This window comes from Theropithecus gelada, chromosome 14 (genome assembly GCF_003255815.1).
Source record: "Theropithecus gelada isolate Dixy chromosome 14, Tgel_1.0, whole genome shotgun sequence".
NCBI classification, from domain to species: domain Eukaryota; kingdom Metazoa; phylum Chordata; class Mammalia; order Primates; family Cercopithecidae; genus Theropithecus; species Theropithecus gelada.
This window is the reverse complement of record NC_037682.1, coordinates 99,467,731-99,490,968: the sequence shown is the minus strand read 5'-3', so window position 1 is coordinate 99,490,968 and position 23,238 is coordinate 99,467,731. Positions and strand designations below refer to the sequence as shown.

At 43.6% G+C, this 23,238-nt stretch overlaps 1 protein-coding gene across 1 annotated transcript in view; it reads left to right on the top strand.

The window, feature by feature from the left end:
• The window catches only part of SLC35F2 (solute carrier family 35 member F2), a 65,483-nt gene extending 55,415 nt beyond the window's left edge, over positions 1-10,068 (top strand). The window contains exons 7-8 of the mRNA XM_025358227.1: positions 1,239-1,393; positions 8,243-10,068. Coding sequence (XP_025214012.1) covers positions 1,239-1,393; positions 8,243-8,428 — 341 coding nt within the window. The 3' untranslated portion in view covers positions 8,429-10,068. The remainder of the gene's footprint in view (positions 1-1,238; positions 1,394-8,242) is intronic.
• Positions 10,069-23,238: the final 13,170 nt, after the last annotated feature.

Below are 23,238 nucleotides of genomic sequence, written 5' to 3'. Positions count from 1 at the left end.
CTCCCATTGCTCCTGTCATCTGAATAATCCTAGGCATCTGCATAAATAAATAAAGGAAAACAAAATGGTGATGGGACAGTCAGAAAAGATTTGAACCTGGTTTAACGATGGGGTGGGGAGAAGTTAAATAGTACATAGATGTCATTGAAGATTGTCTACCATGCTTGATAATTTAATTCAATTAAATAACTTAGATTGCAGGCTGGGCGGGGTGGCCCACACCTGTAATCCCAGCACTTTGGGAGGCCGAGATGGGCGGGTCACCTGAGGTCAGGAGTTCGAGACCAGCCTGGCCAACATGGAGAACCCCGTCTCTACTAAAAATACAAAAAAAAAAAAAAAAAAAAAATTAGCCGAGCATGGTGGCGGGCGCCTGTACTCTCAGCTACCCGGGAGGCTGAGGCAGGAGAATCACTTCAACCTGGGAGGCGGAGGTTGCAGTGTGCTGAGATTGCGCCACTGCACTCCAGCCTGGGCAAGAGTGCGAGACTCTGTCTCGAAAAAAATAAAAATAGATTGCCAGAAAGAGTGTGTGTGTGTGTGTGTGTGTGTGTGTGTGTGTGTGTGTGTGTGTGTGTGTNAGAGAGTGTGTGTGTGTGTGTGTGTGTGTGTGTGTGTGTGTGTGTGTGTGTGTGTTGCGTATGGGATGAGATTAAAGAAATGGTTGCAAAGCAGAGATAATTGCTAATGTAGTCAACATCCACATGACAAGCACTGTCCTAAAGAGGATAATTATGTTGCGCTGCCTTGGAGCACTTAATTTAATGAGATGAACAAAATACAATGGACCTAATAACTGTCTTTGATGTCTTTAAAGATACAGTTATATGAATCATGTCCAACCAAACAAAAGCAAAGAAAAGATAATGATTTTTCTTGACACGAGATGTTGATTCTACCTTTACTGGCCTTTTATCACAAACATCACTGCATCCTGGCAGGGTGCATAGCAAGGGGTGATAAGAGCAATGGACTTAGTCACACCATAAGCAGGATTTTCTGACCTTGATCATCCAACACCTTGTTGGATTTTTGAGGTCCTTTATCTACATCACAACTTGCTATTAATATTCTTTTTTCCAGAGAGCTTTGTGGTCTCATTTGCAATGCTGTTAACAAGGGGCTTTGTAGATAATATGCTAAAGGATTAGGGAGTTTTATATGGCAGCCAAGCCTCAAACTCCTTTGTCTTATGATTTCTTGTGCTAATATTAGATATTCCATGTTTTTTTCCACAGCCCTGCTGTTTGTGGCATTTGCCCTGTGTATGTTTTGCCTTTATAGCTTCATGCCATTGGTGATTAAAGTCACAAGTGCCACTTCCGTCAACTTAGGCATCCTGACAGCAGACCTCTACAGCCTTTTCGTTGGACTCTTTCTGTTTGGCTATAAGGTAAACAAATAGAGCATGTTCAAATAAGAATACTTGCTTGGATCCAAAAAACGTAGCAGGTTTCTTCAAGACTCGATCAAAAAATAAAACCTTCTCATCCTCTTGGCAAGAATTTTGTTAGTCAGGCCTCCCTTTACTACTACTGAATTAGAAAATGGGTTCACATAAGAATTGCCCTTCTAGGGTTATTCTAAAGAGTGAAATACGGCCGGGCGCGGTGGCTCACGCCTGTAATCCTGGCACTTTGGGAGGCCCAAGGTGGGCGGATCACGAGGTCAAGAGATCGACACCATCCTGGCTAACACGGTGAAACCCCGTCTCTACTAAAAATACAAAAAATCAGCCGGGCATGGTGGCGGGCGCCTGTAGTCCCAGCTAATCCGGAGGCTGAGGCAGGAGAATGGCGTGAACCTGGGAGGTGGAGCTTGCAGTGAGCCGAGATTGCACCACTGCACTCCAGCCTGGGTGATAGAGCGAGACTCCGTCTCAGAAAAAAAAAAAAAAAAAAGTGAAATACATGGATTTCATCTTCGACGGTATGGCCCAGGGCGCTAGCTTATGGAATTGTTGACGCATGTTGCCGGGTGATAAACAAGCTGACCCAGAGCCGCTATTGACCTTGAGGGACAGTGTAACTTAGCCTTAGCACTAGGAACTTTTCCATTCATTCCTTTTGCCCTGGTACACAGACAAAAAGTCTGGAGTACCTGCTGGAAAGGAAAGAGAGATGGCCAGCTTATCATGCATGCATAATTGGGATGGTTCTGTCTTTGATAGTAATTTTATATCTTAAAGGTAATTCAGTCCAGTGGTTTTTCAGACTTTTTCTATCCACATCATCACAGCCTTTACAAGCGTAACCTGCTGCCATCAGCAGTGGGTCCTATTACATGCACTAATTCTCAAGGCAGGTGGGGTGGGAGGGAATATATCAGTATCTCCAGGGGAAGCAAGAGAGCAAATATGAAGTTTGAAAAAATAACATCCTCAGAGAGCCTGATACACCTTTCCTTGAGGACTGATTGAGCCATTCATTTTATTATTTAATTAAATTAATTAATTTGTTTATTTGAGATGGAGTCTCACTCTATTGCCCAGGCTGGAGTGCAGTGGTGTGATCTCGGCTCACTGCAACCTCTGCCTCCCGGGTTCAAGCGATTCTCCTGCCTCAGCCTCCTGAGTAGCTGGGATTACAGGCACCCTCCATCATGCCCAGCTAATTTTTGTATTTTCCTAGAGATGGAGTTTCACCATGTTGGCCAGGCTGGTCTTGAACTCCGGACCTCAGGTGATCTGTCCGCCTCAGCTTCCCTAAGTGCTAGGATTATAGGCGTGAGCCATAATACCTGGTGGAGCCATTTATTTTAGACATGGAGGAACAAAGGCCCGGGGAGGTGATGTGCAGCTCAGTGACTTACCCTTAGTCAGCAGCTGGTTAGTGGTAAAGCCACTACTAAGTCTTAGTTGTCAGTCTTCTATCAGTCCAGGCTTCTTGCCACTGCACTTTCCACCTTAATTTCATTATTAAGATGAGAATCTCAAGCTTATGACTGCATCATGTTAAAGTCTCATAATCAGAGAGAACCAAGTATATAGATTTTTTTTTTCAACTTCACAGCTACTTGGAAAATTCCTAGGGCATCAGGTTAGCAGTTCTCATCTTTTTTTTTCTTAGATCCAGGGCTTGCTGATCATTCTTTTTAAAATCTTAAGCCCTTTTTAAATGCTTAAAAATTCAGAACCCCAGTCATTTATACCTATTATTTACCATATTATAAATGAAAACAGATAAATTAAAAAATACTTATTCATTAAGAAAATAATAAATTCATCATGTTAACATTTTTATGAAAGATTGTATTTTTCAAAATAAAAAAATAGAAGAATGTCATTGATTTATATTTTATTTTATTTTTTTTTATTTTTTATTTTTTGAGACGGAGTCTGGCTCTGTCGCCCAGGCTGGAGTGCAGTGGCCGGATCTCAGCTCACTGCAAGCTCCGCCTCCCGGGTTCACGCCATTCTCCTGCCTCAGCCTCCCGAGTAGCTGGGACTACAGGCGCCCGCCACCTCGCCCGGCTAGTTTTTTGTATTTTTTAGTAGAGACGGGGTTTCACGGTGTTCGCCAGGATGGTCTCGATCTCCCGACCTCGTGATCCGCCCGTCTCGGCCTCCCAAAGTGCTGGGATTACAGGCTTGAGCCACTGCGCCCGGCCTGATTTATATTTTAAAAATCTCTTTACTGTGTGGCTTACTAGAAAACACCTGGATTCTCACCTCTGCTTCTTCCTTCTGCCTTGTCATATCACATGTCCTATAGCTTCTAGAACATTTCATTGTGCATCTGCAAGATGATGAAAGTGAAAAGGGCATATAGCATTTTAGTATTATGGTAATGATAGTTTTGAGGGCCAGGCGTGATGGCTTACGCCTATAATCCCAGCACTTTGGGAGGCTGAGGTGGGTGAATCACCTGAGGTCAAGAGTTCGAGACTAGCCATGGTCAACATGGAAACCCCCTCTCCACTAAAAGTACAAAAATTAGCAGGGCGTGGTGGCCCATGCCTGTAATCCCAGGTACTCGGGAGGAGGCTGAGGCAGGAGAATCGCTTGAACCTGGGAGGCAGAGGTTGCAGTGAGCCGAGATTGCACCATTGCACTCCAGCCTGGGTGGGTAACGAGCAAAACTCTGTCTCAAAAAAAAAAAAAAAAGTAATAATAGCTTTGACTGTATAGATTCCTCCCCAGCGTTTTAGGTTTTAGGATTTTGGATTATACTTTGAGAACCCCTGCTTTAGAAATATCTCTTTTCAGCCTGGACAACATGGCAAAACCCATCTCTACAAAAAAAAAAAAAATACAAAAATAATTAGCCAGACATGGTACTGTGTACCTGTAGTCCCAGCCACTGGAGAGAGAGGCTGAAGTGGGAGGATCACTTGGGCCCAGGGAGGTTGAGGCTGCAGTGAGTCATCATCTGACAACACCACTACACTCCAGCCTGGCTGACAGAGCGAGACCTGTCTTCTCCCAGCGTGCCTTCAGTAAAGGATTATTGACCTGCTTCCTATTTTCCTGACAGTCATTTGAGCAGACGGTTAGGATGTTGGCCATTACCTGATAATTTTAGTTTCAGTAGAGGCTATCAACTATATTTCTTTGTCCTTGTAAAATTTTTTATCCAGACAAATCCTTATTTATGCTATTCCCAGAAGTCAACCATGAACTCACAACACTTAACTGAATTATTGATACATTAAGCTCAGTGGATTCTCAGAAATTTCTACTTAAGCAATGTAAACCTTTTTGCATTGCAAGGTTACATGTCAGGGAACCAGCTGTTATCTTTGCAGACTTGCTGGTTAAGGTATTCCTGAACTAAGACTGAAGGAATGTTTATAGCTTTATAGCTTATTGGTACCATCATTTAAAAAAAGCCAGGCCGGGCACGGTGGCTCACGCCTGTAATCCCAGCACTTTGGGAGGCTGAGGTGGGTGGATGACGAGGTCAGGAGATCGAGACCATCTTGGCTAACATGATGAAACCCTGTCTCTACTAAAAATACAAAAAATTAGCCAGGCGTGGTGGCACATACCTGTAATCCAGCTGCTCAGGAGGCTGAGGCAGGAGAATGGCGTGAACCCAGGAGGCAGAGCTTGCAGTTAGCCAAGATCACGCCACTGCACTCCAGCCTGGGCAACAGAGCAAGACTCTGTCTCAAAAAAAAAAAAAAAAAAAAAAAAAAAAAGCCAAAGTGTGCTGGGCATAGTGGGTCACACCTGCACTTTGGGAGGCCAAGGCGAGTGGAGCACGAGGTCAGGAGATTGAGACCATCCTGGCCAACATGGTGAAACCCCATCTCTACTAAAAATACAAAAATTAGCTGGGCGTGGTGGCACACATCTGTAGTCCCAGCAGGAGAATTGCTTGAACCTGGGAGGTGGAGGTTGCAGTGAGCCGAGATCATGCCATTGCACTCCAGCCTGGGCGACAGGGTGAGACTCCATCTTAAAAAAAATAAAAAAAGTAAGATAAATAAATAAAGTCAAAGTGAATCAGAGAAGTCATCATGATGGGCCCAGATTTTTTTTCTGAGAGCCAAATTGTCATGGACTACAATGTCAGCCTTGTTTTTCCGTGATGCTGTGGCTGCATTTCATCTGGCCACCACTAGGAGTGCCGGTGTTTCTATATAGCAGTTGCAGGCCAGTTGGTGGCTGGCTATAGCTTCAACTGCTTTTAACTTTAAAATGAAAAAATCCCTTTCTTATGTCATTTTTTGGCCACATAACTTTACTATTCTCAGAATCGGAGCATGCAGTTGATAAATTCCTTTCCAGTTATTTTGTGTTCCTTTGTCCCTGAATGTCTAATAGTTCATTCTTAGATCAGATTTTTACTATTTTTGGTCAAATGTTATTTCAAGACTTATAGAGCAAAGAGCAGGTCTTCTGAAATCTTCAGAATAAATTACAGAGGTAGAAAAAACTCAGAGCATAATGAAGTCACCTAGCACTTTAGAAGCAGTTTTTTTGTTTTGTTTGTGATAGAGTCTCGCTCTGTCACCCAGGCTGGAGTACAGTGGTGTGATCTCAGCTCACTGCAACCCCTGCATTCTGGGTTCAAGTGATTCTTGTGCTTCAGCCTCTCAAGTAGCTAGGATTACAGGCACCTGCTACCAAACCCGGCTACTTTGTGTATTTTTAGTAGAGACGGGGTTTCACCATGTTGGCCAGGCTGGTCTTGAACTCCTGACCTCAGGTGATCCACACGCCTTGGCCTCCCAGAGTGCTGGGACTACAGGGCATGAGCCACTGAGCCTGGCCAAGAAGTAGTTTTTAAAGGCAGATTGTAAGCTTAATATACTACAAGTTTTAAAAACTGTGTCTAACTTTGGCTCTAATTTTTTGAAGCAGACAGTTGAAAAAGAGGCTCAGAATTTTTTACACTCATCCATGTCAGACCTTAAGCACTCTGCCTCTCCTGAAATTGATCTTGAGTGAATATTTGCTGAATAAAGTAACTGCAAGAAACTTCCTGCATAGATCCAGACACACAGAATTTTACAAGACAAAAAAGTAAGCACCTCTAATTCAGGAGACTTAATCTCTTTATTAGTCTCTCCATGCTAATAAAAGTGACTCAATTTAATCACCTGCCTTCTTAAGAGAGACATAGTAGTTTTTCTTCTGAACATTTAAAAGCCACCAAACCAAATATAACAGATTTTGAACAAGTTATATAGGTTTTTTCACAGGTAACAGTGAACACTTTATGGGACAGCATGATTACCTTTCAAAATACCAACTTCAGGCTGGGCGCAAGTGGCTCACACCTGTAATCCCAACACTTTGGGAGACCGAGGTGGGTGGGTCACTTTAGTTCAGGAGTTTGAGACCAGCCTGGCCAACATGGTGAAACCCCGCCTCTACCAAAAATACAAAAATTAGCCAGGCATGGTTGTGCGTGCTTGTAGTCCCAGCTACTCTGGAGGGTGAGGCAGAAGAATCGCTTGAACCCAGGAGACAGAGGTTGTAGTGAGCCGAGATTGCGCCATTGCACTCCAGCCTGGGAGACAGAGTGAGACTCTGTCTAAAAAAGAAAAAAAGAAAACAATACAGACTGATTTCTTTAATACTTCAACTTTTATATGAATTTTCAGCTGAAATAAGAGGAAATATACAAAGTTCTTAATAGGATTTATTTAGACTTTTGGGGTATATCATTTTTCCATATATATACCCAATGAATTAGTGTTCTGTCCTCACTGCATTTTGCTCTAGATGGTGGTTTTCAGTCTTAGGAAGGGGAAAGTTGGGGAAGGTCACCAAAAACTCCATCCATAGTTGTAAAATGTCTGTCACAGACATTATAAAATGTCACAGGCTCTCTGTTCCCTATGATTGTCCTCACTGGACCTTACACCAGTCGCCTCTTTGGGCTTCGGATTCTTCTGGTATCTTAGGCTCTTTCTAGCTCTAAAATTCTGAATCTGCTCAGTGTACCATAAATTTTACTATGTAATACTTGCCTACAGAGACAAGATAATGTATTACATTTTAGCAAAATGAATTTCATTGAATAGCACACATTGAGAGGCTGTAAAGCAGATGCCACTTCTGTACTTCCACATTTCATCATAGTCTTATGTTCCTCTGTTTCATATCAATATGGTAGGCTGTGTCTAGGGTCTGAACGGGGCTCTCTGTGGTATCCATGATGACCTTTTATTTTCTCCACTAAGTGGGATTATATGCAGAGTGGGGTGTAGCTGGATTATGACAGAGAAAAGCAAAGATCCATTTCTCCTAAAGATCCAAGGATCCAGGTGGCTTATGTGCCGGGTGCTGTTGGCAGAGTCCCATCATTCAGCAGCATACAAAGGAAGGTTTTGTGCATTAGCATCTCCTTAGGCAACTTTCAGAAAAAAGATCATGAGGCCAGGCATGGTGGCTCACGCCTGTAATCCCCCACACTTTGGGAGCCTGAGGCGGGCGGATTGCTTGAGCTCAGGTGTTCGAGACCAGCCTGGGCAACATGGAAAAACCCCGTCTCTACAGAAAACACAAAAATTGGCCAGGTGTGGTGGTGAGTGCCTGTGGTCTCAGCTACTCTGGAGGTTGAGGCAGGAGGATCACTGGAGCCTGGGAGGCAGAGGTTGCAGTGAGTCGAGATTGCGTCACTGCACTCCATCCAGCCTGGGCCACAGAGTGAGACCCTGTCTTAAAAAAACAAAAAGAAAAAGAAAAAGATTATGAGAAGGTAATCCTCAAAGCATAGTTGGCAAAAGCCAGCAGCAAAGATGTGTATGTGAGGGGCACAATTCACTGCCTGTTCTTCTCTTCTAGTTTTCAGGACTCTACATCCTGTCCTTCACCGTCATCATGGTGGGGTTTATCCTGTACTGCTCCACCCCGACTCGCACGGCTGAGCCAGCTGAAAGCAGCGTGCCTCCGGTCACCAGCATTGGGATTGACAACCTGGGGATGAAGCTGGAGGAGAACCTCCAGGAGACCCACTCTGCTGTCTTGTAGCTGGAGAAGACGGCGCACCCATCCCCCACCAGGATAAAGCAGAGCCTGCTGCTTGCTGAAGGGACACTTGGGGAAAAATAGCAGACTCAGAGTGGACACTCTACAACCCTGGGTTGGATCCAGTGGTTAGGTTTTAGAGAGGAACACCAAAGTTCAAAAGTGGAAATACCAAACTAGAGCAGAAACCAAGCTAAGAGTGTGTTTCTGTGTTTGAGGACCAATACCTGTTCGTGTCAGGGAGATGAGGTGCGGACCCCACACCGGGGTCTTAGAGGCACCAGTGGGAAAGCAGGACTGGGGAGAGATCCAGGAGTGAGCCAGCCTCAAGCCAGGGCGGGAAAGCAGGCTGTCCAGGCTGAGCTTGGTGGTCAGGAACAGGGGCAGCTCATGGTGGCTCTGGAGTACGTTTCCTCTGTCAGAGGCTTCGAGGTTTTTTTTGTTTTTTGTTTTTGTTTTTGTTTTTTTGCTGGGGCAGTTATTGTCCACAGGCCTTTGGGTACAGATGAGGCCTTGGGCTGACTGCATGTGGCAGAAAATGGGTGGGTCAGCCCTTGTAAACTCCTGAGCTATAAGTGTGAGTACTGTACAAGCATTAAACTGGAGTGCAGTAAACCTAGGAACCCTCTCACAATTGGTTTTTTATTTGTTTGTTTGAGACACAGAGTCTAGAGTGCAGTGGCGCAATCTCAGCTCACTGTAACCTCCACCTCCTGGGTTCAAGTGTGAGTAGCTGGGATTACGAGCATGTGGCCCCACGCCCAGCTAAGTTTTGTATTTTTCAGTAGACATGGGGTTTCACCATGTTGCCCAGGCTGGTCTTGACCTCCTTACCTCAAGTGATCTGCCTGCCCCGACCTCCCAAAGTGCTGGGATTACAGGCATGAGCCACCATGCTTGGCCTGTTTTGTTTGATTTTATAGAGAGGTGGGGTTTCGCCATGTTGCCCAGGCTAGTCTCAAATTCCTGAGCTAAAGCGATCTGCCCACCTCGGCCTCCCAAAGTGCTAGGATTACAGATGTGAGCCACTGTGCCTGGCCTATTTGTTTGTTTGTTTAAAACATTTCTCCATCACTCATTCCAGGTCCCAGAGCCAACTCTCTCTGCTCTCAGAGCCTGTGACACTGGATATGTGTTCCACAGTTTCAGTCCCAGGTCATACTCTCCAACATTTTTCATAGCTCCATATATATGTAGATGCCATCCTTTCTAAAAACTTCTCACGACCTCCTGGAATATTCCTATTGATCTCATTTTATTTAGCATTAGCTCAAGAAACTAAGTCTTAGTGCACATTATCACAACAAAGAAAAAGCTTTGTTTTTATAACTGGTAAAAACAAGAAAAGATTATCATCACAATATAAATGAAAATATAAAATTAATCATTTCTCTCTAAAGAGTATGCCTGGGAGCCTCCAGTTGTTAAAAGAGGATACTATTACTACTTCTTATCAAAAATTTGTAATGCCTTATGATTTTTATGATATTTCAATACAAAGTGTTAATATGTATCATCAGTATAATAACCAACAAAATGCCACTTTAAGAAAACTGTTATGTAAATTTTTTTGTAACAGTGTAAGAAAGAAATGGGGAGTAAGTGTTCACATCATTAAAAGGCTTTGAATTCATGGAAATAAATCAACTGTGTGGTTTCTTTGATTAACCAGTTCCCCTTGTGGACTTTTTTTTTTTCCAATAAAACCTTCCTTTAAAACCCTTGTGGATTTTTTTTTTTTTTTTTTTTTGAGACAGTCTCGCTGTGTCGCCTAGGCTAGAGTGCAATGGTGCCATCTCAACTCACTGCAACCTCTGCCTCCTGGGTTCTGCAGTTCTCCTACCTGGACCTTAGGCACGCGCCACCACGCCTAGCTAATTTTTATATTTTTAGTAGAGATGGGGTATCACCGTGTTGTCCAGGCTGGTCTCGAACTGACCTCAAGTGATCCATCCACCTCAGTCTCCCAAAGTGCTGGGATTCCAGGCATGAGCCACCACGCCCGTCCCCCTTGTGGATTTTGAATGACTTCATATATTCAATATTTCCTCATACTCAGTTTTTCAGATTCATATCCTCTGTGGGGTGAGGCAAGCCTGTCTATTTGGGGACTATGCTGGGATTCAAGGGAATTTAGAGCAAGCCCACCGATCATTTGCAGGAATAAACGTTTTCCACTTCTGAATTACCACAATGAGTTTCTTACTTTTTTGAGTGAAGTAACCTTTCATTTTCTGCAACCAATTAAAACTGCCTTTTCAATTGATACTTAGTTTTCATTCCCTAACATTAACAACTATGAGAGTGGGAAGGGTTATGTTAAAATGGCTCTTTTGGGAAGACTTTCAGTTTGATTAGCACACTGATGGTTTATTTTTAAATTTGTGCTATTTTGCTCATTGTTTCATTTTATTTACACCAGTGACAGCTGCAGTCAGAACTACAGTTGCTGATCCTCCAAGATGGCTGTTTGGTGAGCAGGGTCATTCACAAAGTCTTTGGTTACATATTTGGGTGTTTAGGATACATACACACCATGATGGACTTTAGAAAAAGGAGGTAGGCCAGGTACAGTGGCCCAAGCCTGTAATCCCAGCACTGTTAGGGGCAGGTCTTTGTTCATAGAGCTCCCAAGATGGTGGTGGGCCACTCGCAAGATGGGGCGGGCCACTCCCAAGATGGTGGCAAGCCTTTGGTTCTCTCAGCTGGGGTTCTTGGCCTCACGGATTCCAAGGAATGCAACCTTGGGCCATGCGCTGAGTGTTATAGCTCTATTAGAAGCTGTGGGTCTAGTGCTCAGCTTGATTAGGACAAATCTGGGCACTCAGCCCTACAGGAACAGTGGCGAGCCTTTAGCCCCATCGGGAGCGGCAAAGGGCGCCTGGCTGGATCAGGAGCATAGCAGACACCCTGCCGGAGCTGGAGGGGTTGAAGTCAATGGCGGGTCTGCAATGGCGGCAAACAGCAGTCGTGGACGGCTGGGCTTGAGCCATAACAAACACGGACCAGAAGAGTGTGCAGCTGCAAGATTTAAGAGTGAAAACAGAGCTCCCATACAATGGGAGGGGACCCAAAGGGGGTTGCCTGATGTGGCTCAAATGCCTGGGTTTATATCCTGATCATTGTCCCCTCCTGGTGCTCTTAGGCGATATATGATTTGACTATTTATTTATCTCCTGCTTTTAGCCTAATTTGTATTTTAGTGAGCCCTCTTTACTACCTGATTGGTCGGGTGTGAGCTGAGTTACTAGCCCTGTGTTTAAAGGTGGGTGAGGTCACCTTCCCCAGCTAGACTTAGGAATTCCTAGCCTAGGAAATCCAGCTAGTCCTGTCTCTCAGCACTTTGGGAAGCTCAGGCAGGCAGATTACTTGAGGCCATGAGTTGGAGACCAGCTGGGTTAATTAACATGGTGAAACCCTGTCTCTAAAAAACACAAAAATTAGCTGGGTATGGTGGCATGCACCTGTGGTCCCATCTACTTGGGAGGCTGAGGCTGGAGGATCACTTGAGCCTGGGAGGTTGAGGCCCCAATGAGCCGAGATCATACCACTGCACTCCAGCCTGGGCAATAGACCCTGTATCAGAAAAAGAAAAGAAAAAGGAGGTAGCATTTTTTGAACCCTAGGAAACAATCCAAATCTCAACTTATCTCTGTTAACTTTTTTTTTTTTTTTGAGATGGAGTCTCACTATGTTGGCCAGCCTGGGATCCACTATCCCGATCTCGGCTCACTGCAACCTCCGCCTCCCGGGTTCAAGCAATTCTCCTGCCTCAGCCTCCCAAGTAGCTGAGACTATAGGCATACGCCACCACGTCCTGCTAAGTTTTGTATTTTTAGTAGAGACAGGGGTTTACAATATTGGTCAGGCTGGTCTCGAACTCCTGACCTCGTGATCTGCCTGCCTCAGCCTCCCAAAGTGCTGGGATTACAGGTGTGAGTCACCATGCCTGGACATCTCTGTTAACTTTTAGAGATATACTTTGTTTACATATTCAAAAACATAAACATTTTTAGAGAATGATCTTTGATGTATGTATTATACCAGAAAAGACACCACCATAAAGGTTAATATTTTAACATAATTGAGTTACCTCACTTGAATCTGAGTGTTCTTGGAGAAACCTGAAGTCACCCCTTACGACCAATACGATTTGTGTCCCTCCTCACTAAACAGATATTGAATGTTTATCGTGTCTAAGTAGTTTTTTTATGTATGCGTACCAGTTTATTATAAAGGATACAGATGAAGAGATGTGTAGGGTAAGGCATGGGAGAAGGGGCGAGGGGCTTCCATCCTCTCCCTGGGCACACTACTTTTCAGAAACCTTCATGGCTTCAGCTATCCAGAGGCTCCCTGAACTCAGTTCTCTTGGATTTGTTTTGCTGAGGAGAGTCTGGCTCTGTCACCCAGGCTGGAGTGCAGTGGCTCGATCTCAGCTCACTGCAACCTCCACCTCCCGGGTTCAAGGAATTCTCCTGCCTCAGCCTCAGGCATGAGCCACCATGCCCAGCTTTTTGTTGTTGTTGTTATTTTTGGTAGATACGGGGTTTCACCATGTTGGCCAGGCTGGTGTCAAACTCCTGCGCTCCAGTGAGCTGTCCGTCTTGGCCTCCCACAGTGCTGGGATTATAGGTGTGAGCCACTGCACCTGGCCCTCTTGTGTTTTTATGGAAGTTTCCTTATTCAGCATTCCTTCCCCAGGGTACAGGGTGGGACTCTCTCTGGGGAGGGTCTGAAGGCCCACAATCAGAAAAGTAGGCGAGGTTAGAGTCCTGCCTTGGGGCAGGTGAACAGAGGGCAGGAGAAACATTCTGTTTCCTGAGGCCTTACCCAACATAACAAAAGACTGTAATGGGGCTATGGTAGTTAGGAACCAGGAACTGGATGCAAACTGATATATATCATGACACCATAGGCCACCTCTAGTTTTCAACCATGGATCCCTTACAGCAAAACAAATATACACAATCTTTAATCATTACTTTAGTCCATCATATTGTGTGACTGTCTCCCAGGCAGAGGTCACTCAAGTTTGCAAGCTTCCTTTTAATCTTGTCAGACTCCAAAAGCAAGAGTGGTCTTGGCAGGCACACTGCTTCACCCTTTCAGGCACCTGGGATCATCGAGCTAAGAGACAGCTCTGAGCCTCTTTAGAGTCATCATTAATATGATATTGGATTTTCCTCAATTTATAACCCACTTTTAAATTTATTTATTCTTGGCTATTCCTCCTATTTTCCATTTGTCATTTAATTTTACCCCAATTTTTCCACTTTTGGAAGGACATTAGTTTTGGCCACTGTGCTGATTCATGTCACTGGTAGCAGTACCTGTCTAGCAAGTGCCTCCCCTTCAGTCCATGCCCGTTCCTAGAAGGAAAGGTCACATAGATTCTGAACTAGTGAGCCCCTTTTTTTTTTTTTCTTGAGACAGAGTATCACTCACTCTGTCACCCAGGCTGGCGTGCAATGGTATGATCTCAGCTCACTGCAACCTATGCCTCCCAGGTTCAAGTGATTCTCCTGCCTCAGCCTCACGAGTAGCTGGGACTACAGGAACACACTACTATGCCCAGTTAATTTTTGTATTTTTTAAGTAGACACAGGGTTTTATCATGTTGGCCAGGCTGGTCTCGAACTCTTGACCTCAGGTGATCAACCCACCTCAGCCTCCCAAAGTAATGGGATTACAGGCCTGAGCCACCGTGCCCAGCCTATATTTATTCTTAATCCCAATTTTTCCAGATGGGGTGAAGGCACAACCAACCCCTCATCAGGCCCGTAGGAATTCTGAGGAAGTTTAAAAACATAGTGACAGTTTCCTGCTTAGAAATCATTCCTGCTTCCAGCACTTGTAGTTACAGCCCTGGTCCTAGGACCACTGCATTAGGTAGTAGAGAGAAAAAAAATTTTTTGAGGTGATTTTGAAACCACCTTTGCAAAATTATAACTGAGACAATGAAAGAGCTCTAACCTAACCAACTCTGTCTTGCTTCTAACCTCCAAGCTGTCCTTGTTTATTCCTGGGCATAGGCTGAACTAACTTTGGGAAGAACTTAGTTTATAGGTTATAGTTTAAAACAAAGAGGAGGCCAGGCATGGTGGCTCACACCTGTAATCCCAGCACTTTGGGAGGTGGAGGTGGGTGGAAAAACTGAGGTGGGGATTTCGAGACCAGCATGGCCAACATGGTGAAATCCTGTCTCTACTAAAATACAAAAATTAGCAGGGCATGGTGGTGGATACCTGTAATCCCAGCTACTCGGGAGGCTGAGGCAGGAGAATCGCTTGAATCCAGGAGGCGGAGGTTGCAATGAGCCAAGATCATGCCATTGCATCCAACCTGGGTGACAGAATAAGACTTTGTCTCAAAAAATAAAAATAAATACATAAATAAAAAATGATTACAGCCCTTTCCCCAAAAGAAGCCTCCTTGCCTGGAGACTGAACTACTAACATCAGCCACAAGATTAGGAATTATGGTTTAGGAGTCATGCAGGTGGAGGCTACAACATTCTGACCCTTTCTAAGCTGCTCCTATGATCAGTGCTTGAAATATTTTGCAGACCCTGTACTTGATGGATCAGCTGGCACCACCCAGATTGACTAACTGGTTCATCTGATCTGTGGCCCTCACCCAGGAACAGATTCAGTGCAAGAGGCCAGCTTCCATTCCCTATGATTTCATCTCTTACCTAACCAACTAGCACTCCTGGCTCACTGACTTCTCCCCCCCACCTACCAAGTTGTCCTTAAAAACTCTGCTCCCCAGAAAGAAACTTAGTGGGGAAAAAAAAAAAAAGTCAAGCCCCCTCCTCCTTTCTCTGTCAACGTGATGTGTGTTTGACTTCACTTCTCGCCATGTCTTCTCACAAAACTTTCAGATTAAGCGAGTCCTGGCCAAGAAACAAAAGCAAAATTGTCCCACTTCCCTGTGGATTCACAAGAAAACTGGTAACAAGGTCACAATCACATTACCATATCAAGCTGAGAATGTCACCACTATCTGGAGAGATACACATGTTTTATTGGGAATATATTTTTTATGTCTGAATCTGTTATGAATGCATTCGTTGGCTGGCTTCAGTAATAAATATGTGAAACATTTTATTTCAAAAAACAAAAAAACAAAAAAAAACCCTCTGCTCCCCGAATGCTTGGGGAGACTGATTTGAGTCATAATAAAACTCTGCTCTCCCACACAGCTGGGTCTGTGTGAATTGCTCTTTCTCTACTGCAATTCCCCTGTCTTGATAACTCACCTCTGTCTAGGCAACAGGCAAGGTGAACCCACTGGGCAGTTACAATTTGGGGAAGAAAGACAAAGTTATAATCATTATACCAGTGGATCCCTTCCTTGGCAAGAATTGTATAGTCATTACCGACATCCTCCCCAGCTCCCCTTCCCCAGATCAACCAGAAGGAGACAAAAAATCTAGCGGGGGAGATTCTAGTTCCATTCATTTTGAGTGTGAGCACACACTCGTGAAGGTGTGTAAGCCAGCCATTCATAATTTTATCTCCCCCATTTTAGGCAACCAATGTTTCAATTGTCCATTCTTTCTCTATTACTCTAAGAAGGATATTTCTCCGCCTATTGTTGGACGTTATGAGTTGTGTACAAGTAGTTTCAACTTTCCCAATAATGTAAATAATCAAGGAATTTGAAAACCTTGACCTCTGACTGTAGTTATCATTTAGCCCAATTCCCTTTTTAAAGATAAATAAGGGAAGGCATAGGAAAGTGATGTGATTTGTCTGAGTTTTGTGCCAAATAAAAATGGACTCCTAGTTCATTACTGGATTCCTAGTTCATTACTAATTCTCAGACTTAGCAGAATGTCAGAAACACTGGAGATGCTTTTAAAAACAGACATTATCAAGTCCTATCCCAGAACTACTGAGTCAGTCTCCAGGGGTGGAGGCCAGGGATCTCTGAGAACACATTTCCTAAAATGTTTTGCTTAAGAATAAACCTGGGCTTGGTGTGGTGGCTCACACCTTTAAACCCAGCACTTTGGGAGGCCAAGGCGGGAGAATCACTTGAGGCCAAGAGGCCAGAAGTTTAAAGTCAGCCTGGGTAACACAGTGATACCTTGTCTCTACAAAAAAGAAGAAAAAAGAAAATTAGTCAGGCATGGTGGCACCCATCTGTAGTCCCAGCTCTACTCAGGAGATTGAGATAGGGGATTCACTTGAGCCCAGACATTTGAGGTTGCAGTGAGCTATGATTGCCACCACTGCACTCCAGCCTAGGTGACAGCAAGACCCTGTCTCAAAAATAATAATAATAACAATAATAATAATAATAGTAAATAAATAAACCTGTATCTCTATAGGAATAATGGTGTAGTAGAGAATCTCAGGTGACAAAAATCCCATCTGTCCATCAAGGTTGATCTCAAATGTAGTATCTTAGGAACCCTTTCTCAATCTGGGTCCCACCTGCCTTTAAGCTTTCATAGTCTTTGCTCATATCTTCCTTTTAGCACTTAGCACACAGTGCTTGTGGTTTACATACCTGCCCTTCCTCACCCCAGCTGGAACTCTTGTAGATCAATTAGTGGATGTTTTTCCTTTTTTTTTTGAGATGGGAGTCTCACTCTACACCAGGCTAGAGTGCAGTGGCATGATCTCGGCTCACTGCAACCTACACCTCCCAGGTTCAAGCAATTCTCCTGCCTCAGCCTCCCGAGTAGCTGGGATTACAGGCGCCCACCACCACGCCTGGCTAATTTTTGTATTTTTTAGTAGAGACGGGGTTTCATCACGTTGGCCAGGCTGGTCTTGAACTCCTGACCTCAGTTGATCCTCCCACCTCGGCCTCCTTAAGTGTTGGGATTACAGGCGTGAGCCATCGCACCCGGCCCCTTTCCTCTTTCTAGCCCATTGGTCAGCTTACTTCTTGGGTTAAATAAACTTTACCTTTGGTCCCAGGACAGAACACTGAATGGAACATTGACCTAAAGTAAAGCCTTCTATGCAGACACATGTGGTTAGCAAGTTGTCCTACACTGCTCTCTTTCCTCCTGTGCCTTTTAGTCCTAGTCTTTCCCCTTGCCTGCTCCTCATCTGGAGAGGGGCAGAGGAGCTCCAATCTAGGCATCCCAAGTTAAAAAACAGTGTCTCAGAGAAGCAATGGTATGAATGACAGCTATTAAATCATAATACTGTGTGCAAGGCTATGCGTCCTGGTTTAAAGAAATTTGTGAGAACTGGGAGTTTAACCAGCCCATATAACACTGCTTCCTTGAAAAATTTATTTTCAAACATCTGGTTTACATGAGATCTTAAATTTTTAAAAAAATATTTTAATTAATCCAATATACTTAAAATACTATTTCAGTATGTGTCATTAGCCACATTTCATGTATCCAATAGCCACATGTGGCTGATGACTACCCTGTTGAACAATGAAGTCTTAACTTCTTCAAATTAGACTGTTAGAATAGGTGGGCAGGCAAACATGAACACCAAAGGAGAGGGCTCTCACTAAGGAACATTAGGCAACCATCCGGCAATGGTCAGGCGGATTTAAACTCTGTAAAATAATAACCGGTCACAGCCGGCACCAGGGAAAGGCAGTCTCCCAATAGATAGAAAACACCTGAAGCTGGTTATCAGCCACTTCCCAACAGGCTCTTAGGAGCTGAGTGCGCGCGCTCACCCATGCACACTAAGATGCAAAAGGGCGGAGTTTAACTGGTATATGTGAAAGTGACACCAGCAAAATCCTCTCTTCTTACAGTGTTACCCCAGTCCAGTTGCACAATATACTTCATCTATACAACACTATGGAAAACGTAGCAACTCTGTTATACTATTCATCAGTAGGGTTTGGGCTTTTTTAAAGTATTTTTTTTTTCTAATTCAATGGGGCGGGTTGTGGGGGGCGCGCGGGGAGTGGAGGCTGTGTTGCAACTATGTTGCCCAGGCTGGTCTCCAACTGTTGGGCTCAAACAATCCTCCCACCTCAGCCTCCCAAAGTGCTGTGATTACAGGTGCAAGCCACCAGCAATGCTTTTTTGTTTGTTCGTTTTTGTTTTTTCTTTTACTTTTTTGAGACAGAATTTTGCTCTTCTTGTCCAGGCTGGAGTGCAATGGCACAATCTTGGCTCACTGCAACCTCCGCCTCCCAGGTTCAAGCGATTCTCCGCCTAAGCCTCCCAAGTAGCTGGGATTACAGGCATGTGCCACCATGCCTGGCTAATTTTGTACTTTTAGTAGAGCAGGGTTTCTCCATGTTGGTCAGGCTGGTCTTGAACTCCTGACCCCAGGAGGATCCACCCACATCAGCCTCCCAAAGTGCTGGAATTACAAACCAAGTCCGGCGTTTTTTTTTTTTTTTTTTTAAATGGCATGAATGTCTACAAAAAATATTTTAAAATCAACAAATATTGTTCTAATAGGCTAAAAAAGCATTTAGAGGAGGTTTTCTTTTTTCTTCCTTTTTTTTTCTTTTGAGACGGAGTCTCAGTCACCCAGGCTGGACTGCAGTGGCACAATCTCAGTTGTTCAAATGGCCTTTTAAAATTGGTACGAATTATTTCATTTCCTTCTCCAAAAGTGTTCGCATTTTAAATTAAGACTGCTGGAAGAAGCTGGGTGCAGTGGCTCATGCCTGTAATCCCAACACTTTGGGAGGCCAAGGCAGGTGGATCATGAGGTCAGGAGTTCAAGACCAGCCTGACCAATATGGTGAAACCCTGTCTCTACTAAAAATACAAAAATTAGCTGAAGACAAAGTTGTCTTCAGCCTCTTAAGGAATTGGTACGTATTTATGGGTGGACCTTCCAGCAGGTGGCGCTTTAACTATCTCGTAACAACCTAAAGACTGTTTGCATAAACAATAGTGTTGTCATTTTATAGTGCTTCCATAATGTCCCGTAAATCAAAGTGCTGTGTTTTGTTTTAAAAAGGGTATTATAAAGACTGTCCTCATCAGGGGCTGCCTTTGGTTAACAGATGAATAATTGTTGGAAGCTAAACAATGGGTACACGTGGACACACAGAGTGGAATAATAGATATTGGAGACTCCAAAAAGTGGCAGGGTGGGAGGGAGGTGAGGGTTGAAAAATTACTTGTTGGGTACAGTGTTCATTATTTGGGTGATGGGTACACTAAAAGCCCAGACTTTACCACTACCCAACATACACATGTAAGAAACTTGCACTTGTACACACGTATATATGTAATAAATATATATATTATATATAAAATTTATATTATTATTATTATTATTTTTCCTTTTGTTTTAAGCTGTGGCACTGGTATGTCAGGCCAAGTTTCCATTACCAACCAGAAGAGTCAGTTTCCAGTAACCCTTTTCTGATGAATGTGTAAGTTAAACATTAAAGAACTGAAGAAACTGATGCCTGAATGTGAGCGCTGGAATGCGAAAACAAACCCATTAAGACCTGGCCTGGGTTTTCTCCGGCCCTAAAGTCTGATCAAATAATGAAAACATTCTTACACATACAACTCGTGCCAGAGCTCATTCAAGGTGAAGAAACTTTCCAAGACTCTAGAGAAAGCTTTCCAGACCCTAGACCCTAAAGATTAGATATAGATCAAATGAAACACTGCCGCTTGTAGGTGCAGTCCCAGACATAGGCATATAACTTAGAATATGTATAAGCACTGAAAAAAAGACCTTGTAAATTTGAGTTGGTCCAACGAGTTACTCCAACCTCGTCCCTGAAACTGGTTGCAGAAATAAACTCCTTTCTTAGTCTGTCTGCATCTCATTATTGAACTATGAGAACAAGCAGCTGGACCCTTCATTCTGTCTGGGTACACTGGCAGAGGAACAGACATATAGATCAATTGGACGTAGGAAGAAACTCACACAAATATGCTGAAATTGATTTTTGAGAAAAGTGCAAAAGCAGTTCAATGGAGGAAAGATAGTCTTTTCAACAAGTGGTGCTGGAGCAATTGGACATCTACTGGGAAAAAAATAAACTTTGACTACGTCGGTTAGAAAAAAACTGTTGAAGAACTGGGGTCCTATCCAGGCATGGTGGCTCACACCTGTAATCCCAGCACTTTGAGAGGCTGAGGCAGGTGGATCACCTGAAGTCAGGAGTTGGAGACCAGCCTGGTCAACATGGTGAAACCACATCTCTACTAAAAATACAAAAATTAGCTGGGCGTGGTGGCTCATGCCTGTAATCCCAGCTACTTGGGAGGCTGAGGCAGGAGAATTGCTTGAACCTGGGAGATGGAGGTTGCAGTGAGCCAACACAGTGCCACTGCACTCCAGCCTCAGCGACAGAGTGAGACTCTGTCTCAAAAAAACAACAAAAAAGAATTGGAGTCTCAGAAAAGTTGAAACATCTGTCTCAGGTCACACAGAGTTTGGTGGCTAAGGTAAAAACAGACACCAGGATTTTAACCTTTCAGTTTAGTCAGCAGCCAAAGTCTCTGCTCTGTAAATTCTGAAGGGGTCATGGTTCCTGTGGAACTGCTGAGACAGCAAATGCAAATGCATCTCTAATGAGAGCTGCTAGGATGATTTTCTTGGAAAAACTAACTTGGTAGTACAGTTTTCTCTGCAACACCGGGGGCTGCTGTTTTAAGAAGCTGTCTACAGTTTGTTTCTGTGAGGTCTTATGTATGCCTAGTCATGATTCTCTTTTCTGTCATAATTATGGTGATGTGCCATTTCATCTACATTTAATCACTTAGTCTCTGGACATATCTTCAGCCTTCAAAATATATCAATAAATCAGGGAAATTTAGCAGATGGCCACTTAGCTGATTAAAAGGCAAGAGATTTATGAGGAAATTAGGTAATGCTGACCATGCAGTTCTCTAGTAGTCTGATAAACAGTGTTTTGAGAAGTCTGGCAATATATAAATGGTGTATTAGGAGAAGTAAAGCCTCTTCAGAACAACAAAATTGTACCCACCCTTCATGCATAAACCTGTAGGATTTAATGTTCCAAGCTTTCTTCTCCCAATGCTCAAACTTTTACAATGTACCTCATTCCTTGGTTTAAATATTATCCTCTTCTAGCAATCTTTTCTTTTCTTTTTTTTTTTTTTTCAGACGGAGTTTTGCTCTTGTTGCCCAGGCTGGAGTACAATGGTGCGATCTTGGCTCACCGCAACCTCCGCCTCCCGGGTTCAAGCAATTCTGCCTCAGCCTCCTGAGTAGCTGGGATTACAGGCATGCATCACCATGCCCAGCTAATTTTGTATTTTTAGTAGAGATGGGGTTTCTCCATGTTGGTCAGGCTGGTCTCGAACTTCCGACCTCAGGTGATCCACCTGCCTCAGCCTCCCAAAGGGCTGGGATTACAGGCGTGAGCCACTGCACCCAGCTTCTTCCAGCAATCTTAATTTAAAATGCGAACGCTTTTGGAGAAGGAAATGAAATAATTCGTACCAATTTTAAAAGGCCATTTGAACAATTATTAGCTCCAACTGACCATAAACAAGCATTCAGCTGGTTCCATATATGCCTCACTCAATCAGCTATTACTTTCACTGCCTGCCCATTGGGGAGGCCACAGTCTATACACAATATGTGATGTAGAGAACTTGTAGTGCTAGTAGCTGGGGTTTCCATGCTGTCTTTGTCCATTTATGCTGCTATAACAGAACACCCAGAGAGCTCATTCCTTCTTCCACTATGCGAGGACACAGTGTGTCTACAAGCCAGGAAGAGTGCCTTCACCAGACATGGATTCTGTTGGCAGCTTGATCTTGGACTTCCCAGCCTCCAGAACTGTGAGAAATAAATTTCTGTTGTTCATGAGCCAGCCAATCTATGGTATTTTTGTTATAGCGGTGTGAATGGACCAAGATATGCCTATTCTACTTTGCAGTGTATCAGAATCTTAATGGAATGAGAAAGGTCAGAAACAAACACTTTTTAAACATTCAACATAGAACCAAACATAAAGCCTTAAAAATAACAGGAACTTGGTAATATTGCATTTGTATTTGTTGATTAACTATGCTTTTACCTATGTTCTATCAGATCCTAAACTTGTGAACTTTTTGTTTGGGTAAGTAGTAATAATCATACAATGTAACAAAGCAAAAAGTGATTTAATATTCAAGACATTGCCCAAATATGATATCTCTAAATTACATATTAATCTTTTCCAGGAAGTTTCATTCTTGGCATAAGGTCAATGGTACAGAAGAAAGAATTTTAGAAGATGCTTGATGAGGAAATGCTATACCTATTTAGGAAAAGGAAAGCTTAATTCAATAAGTTATATTTTCTATGGTTGGAACACATGCTATTGACAAATGACAAACAAAGTAAATAGAAGGGGAATGAGAGGAACATATGATCATTCCGGTGTTAACAAACATGAATGCTGGTGAAAATGAGTATATTTGTGAGCCAGAATCTGCATATCTGAGTAGATGATTCACACTCTTATAGACTCTCCAGACGAATGCTTAGGATTGAAGAAACGGGTTCCATCATTAAAAAGCTGGATGATCTGTGGCCAGGCTCGGTGGCTCACGCCTGTAATCCCAGCACTTTGGGAGGCCGAGACGGGAGGATCACAAGGTCAGGAGATCGAGACCATCCTGGCTAACACAGTGAAACCCCGTCTCTACTAAAAATACAAAAAAAATTAGCCGGGTGCAGTGGCGGGCGCCTGTAGTCCCAGCTACACGGGAGGCTGAGGCAGGAGAATGGCGTGAACCCGGGAGGCGGAGCTTGCAGTGAACCAAGATCACGCCACTGCACTCCAGCCTCGGCGACAGAGCCAGACTCCATCTCAAAAAAAAAAAAAAAAATAAATAAAAAATACTCTTACTTAGTCAAGTTAATTAA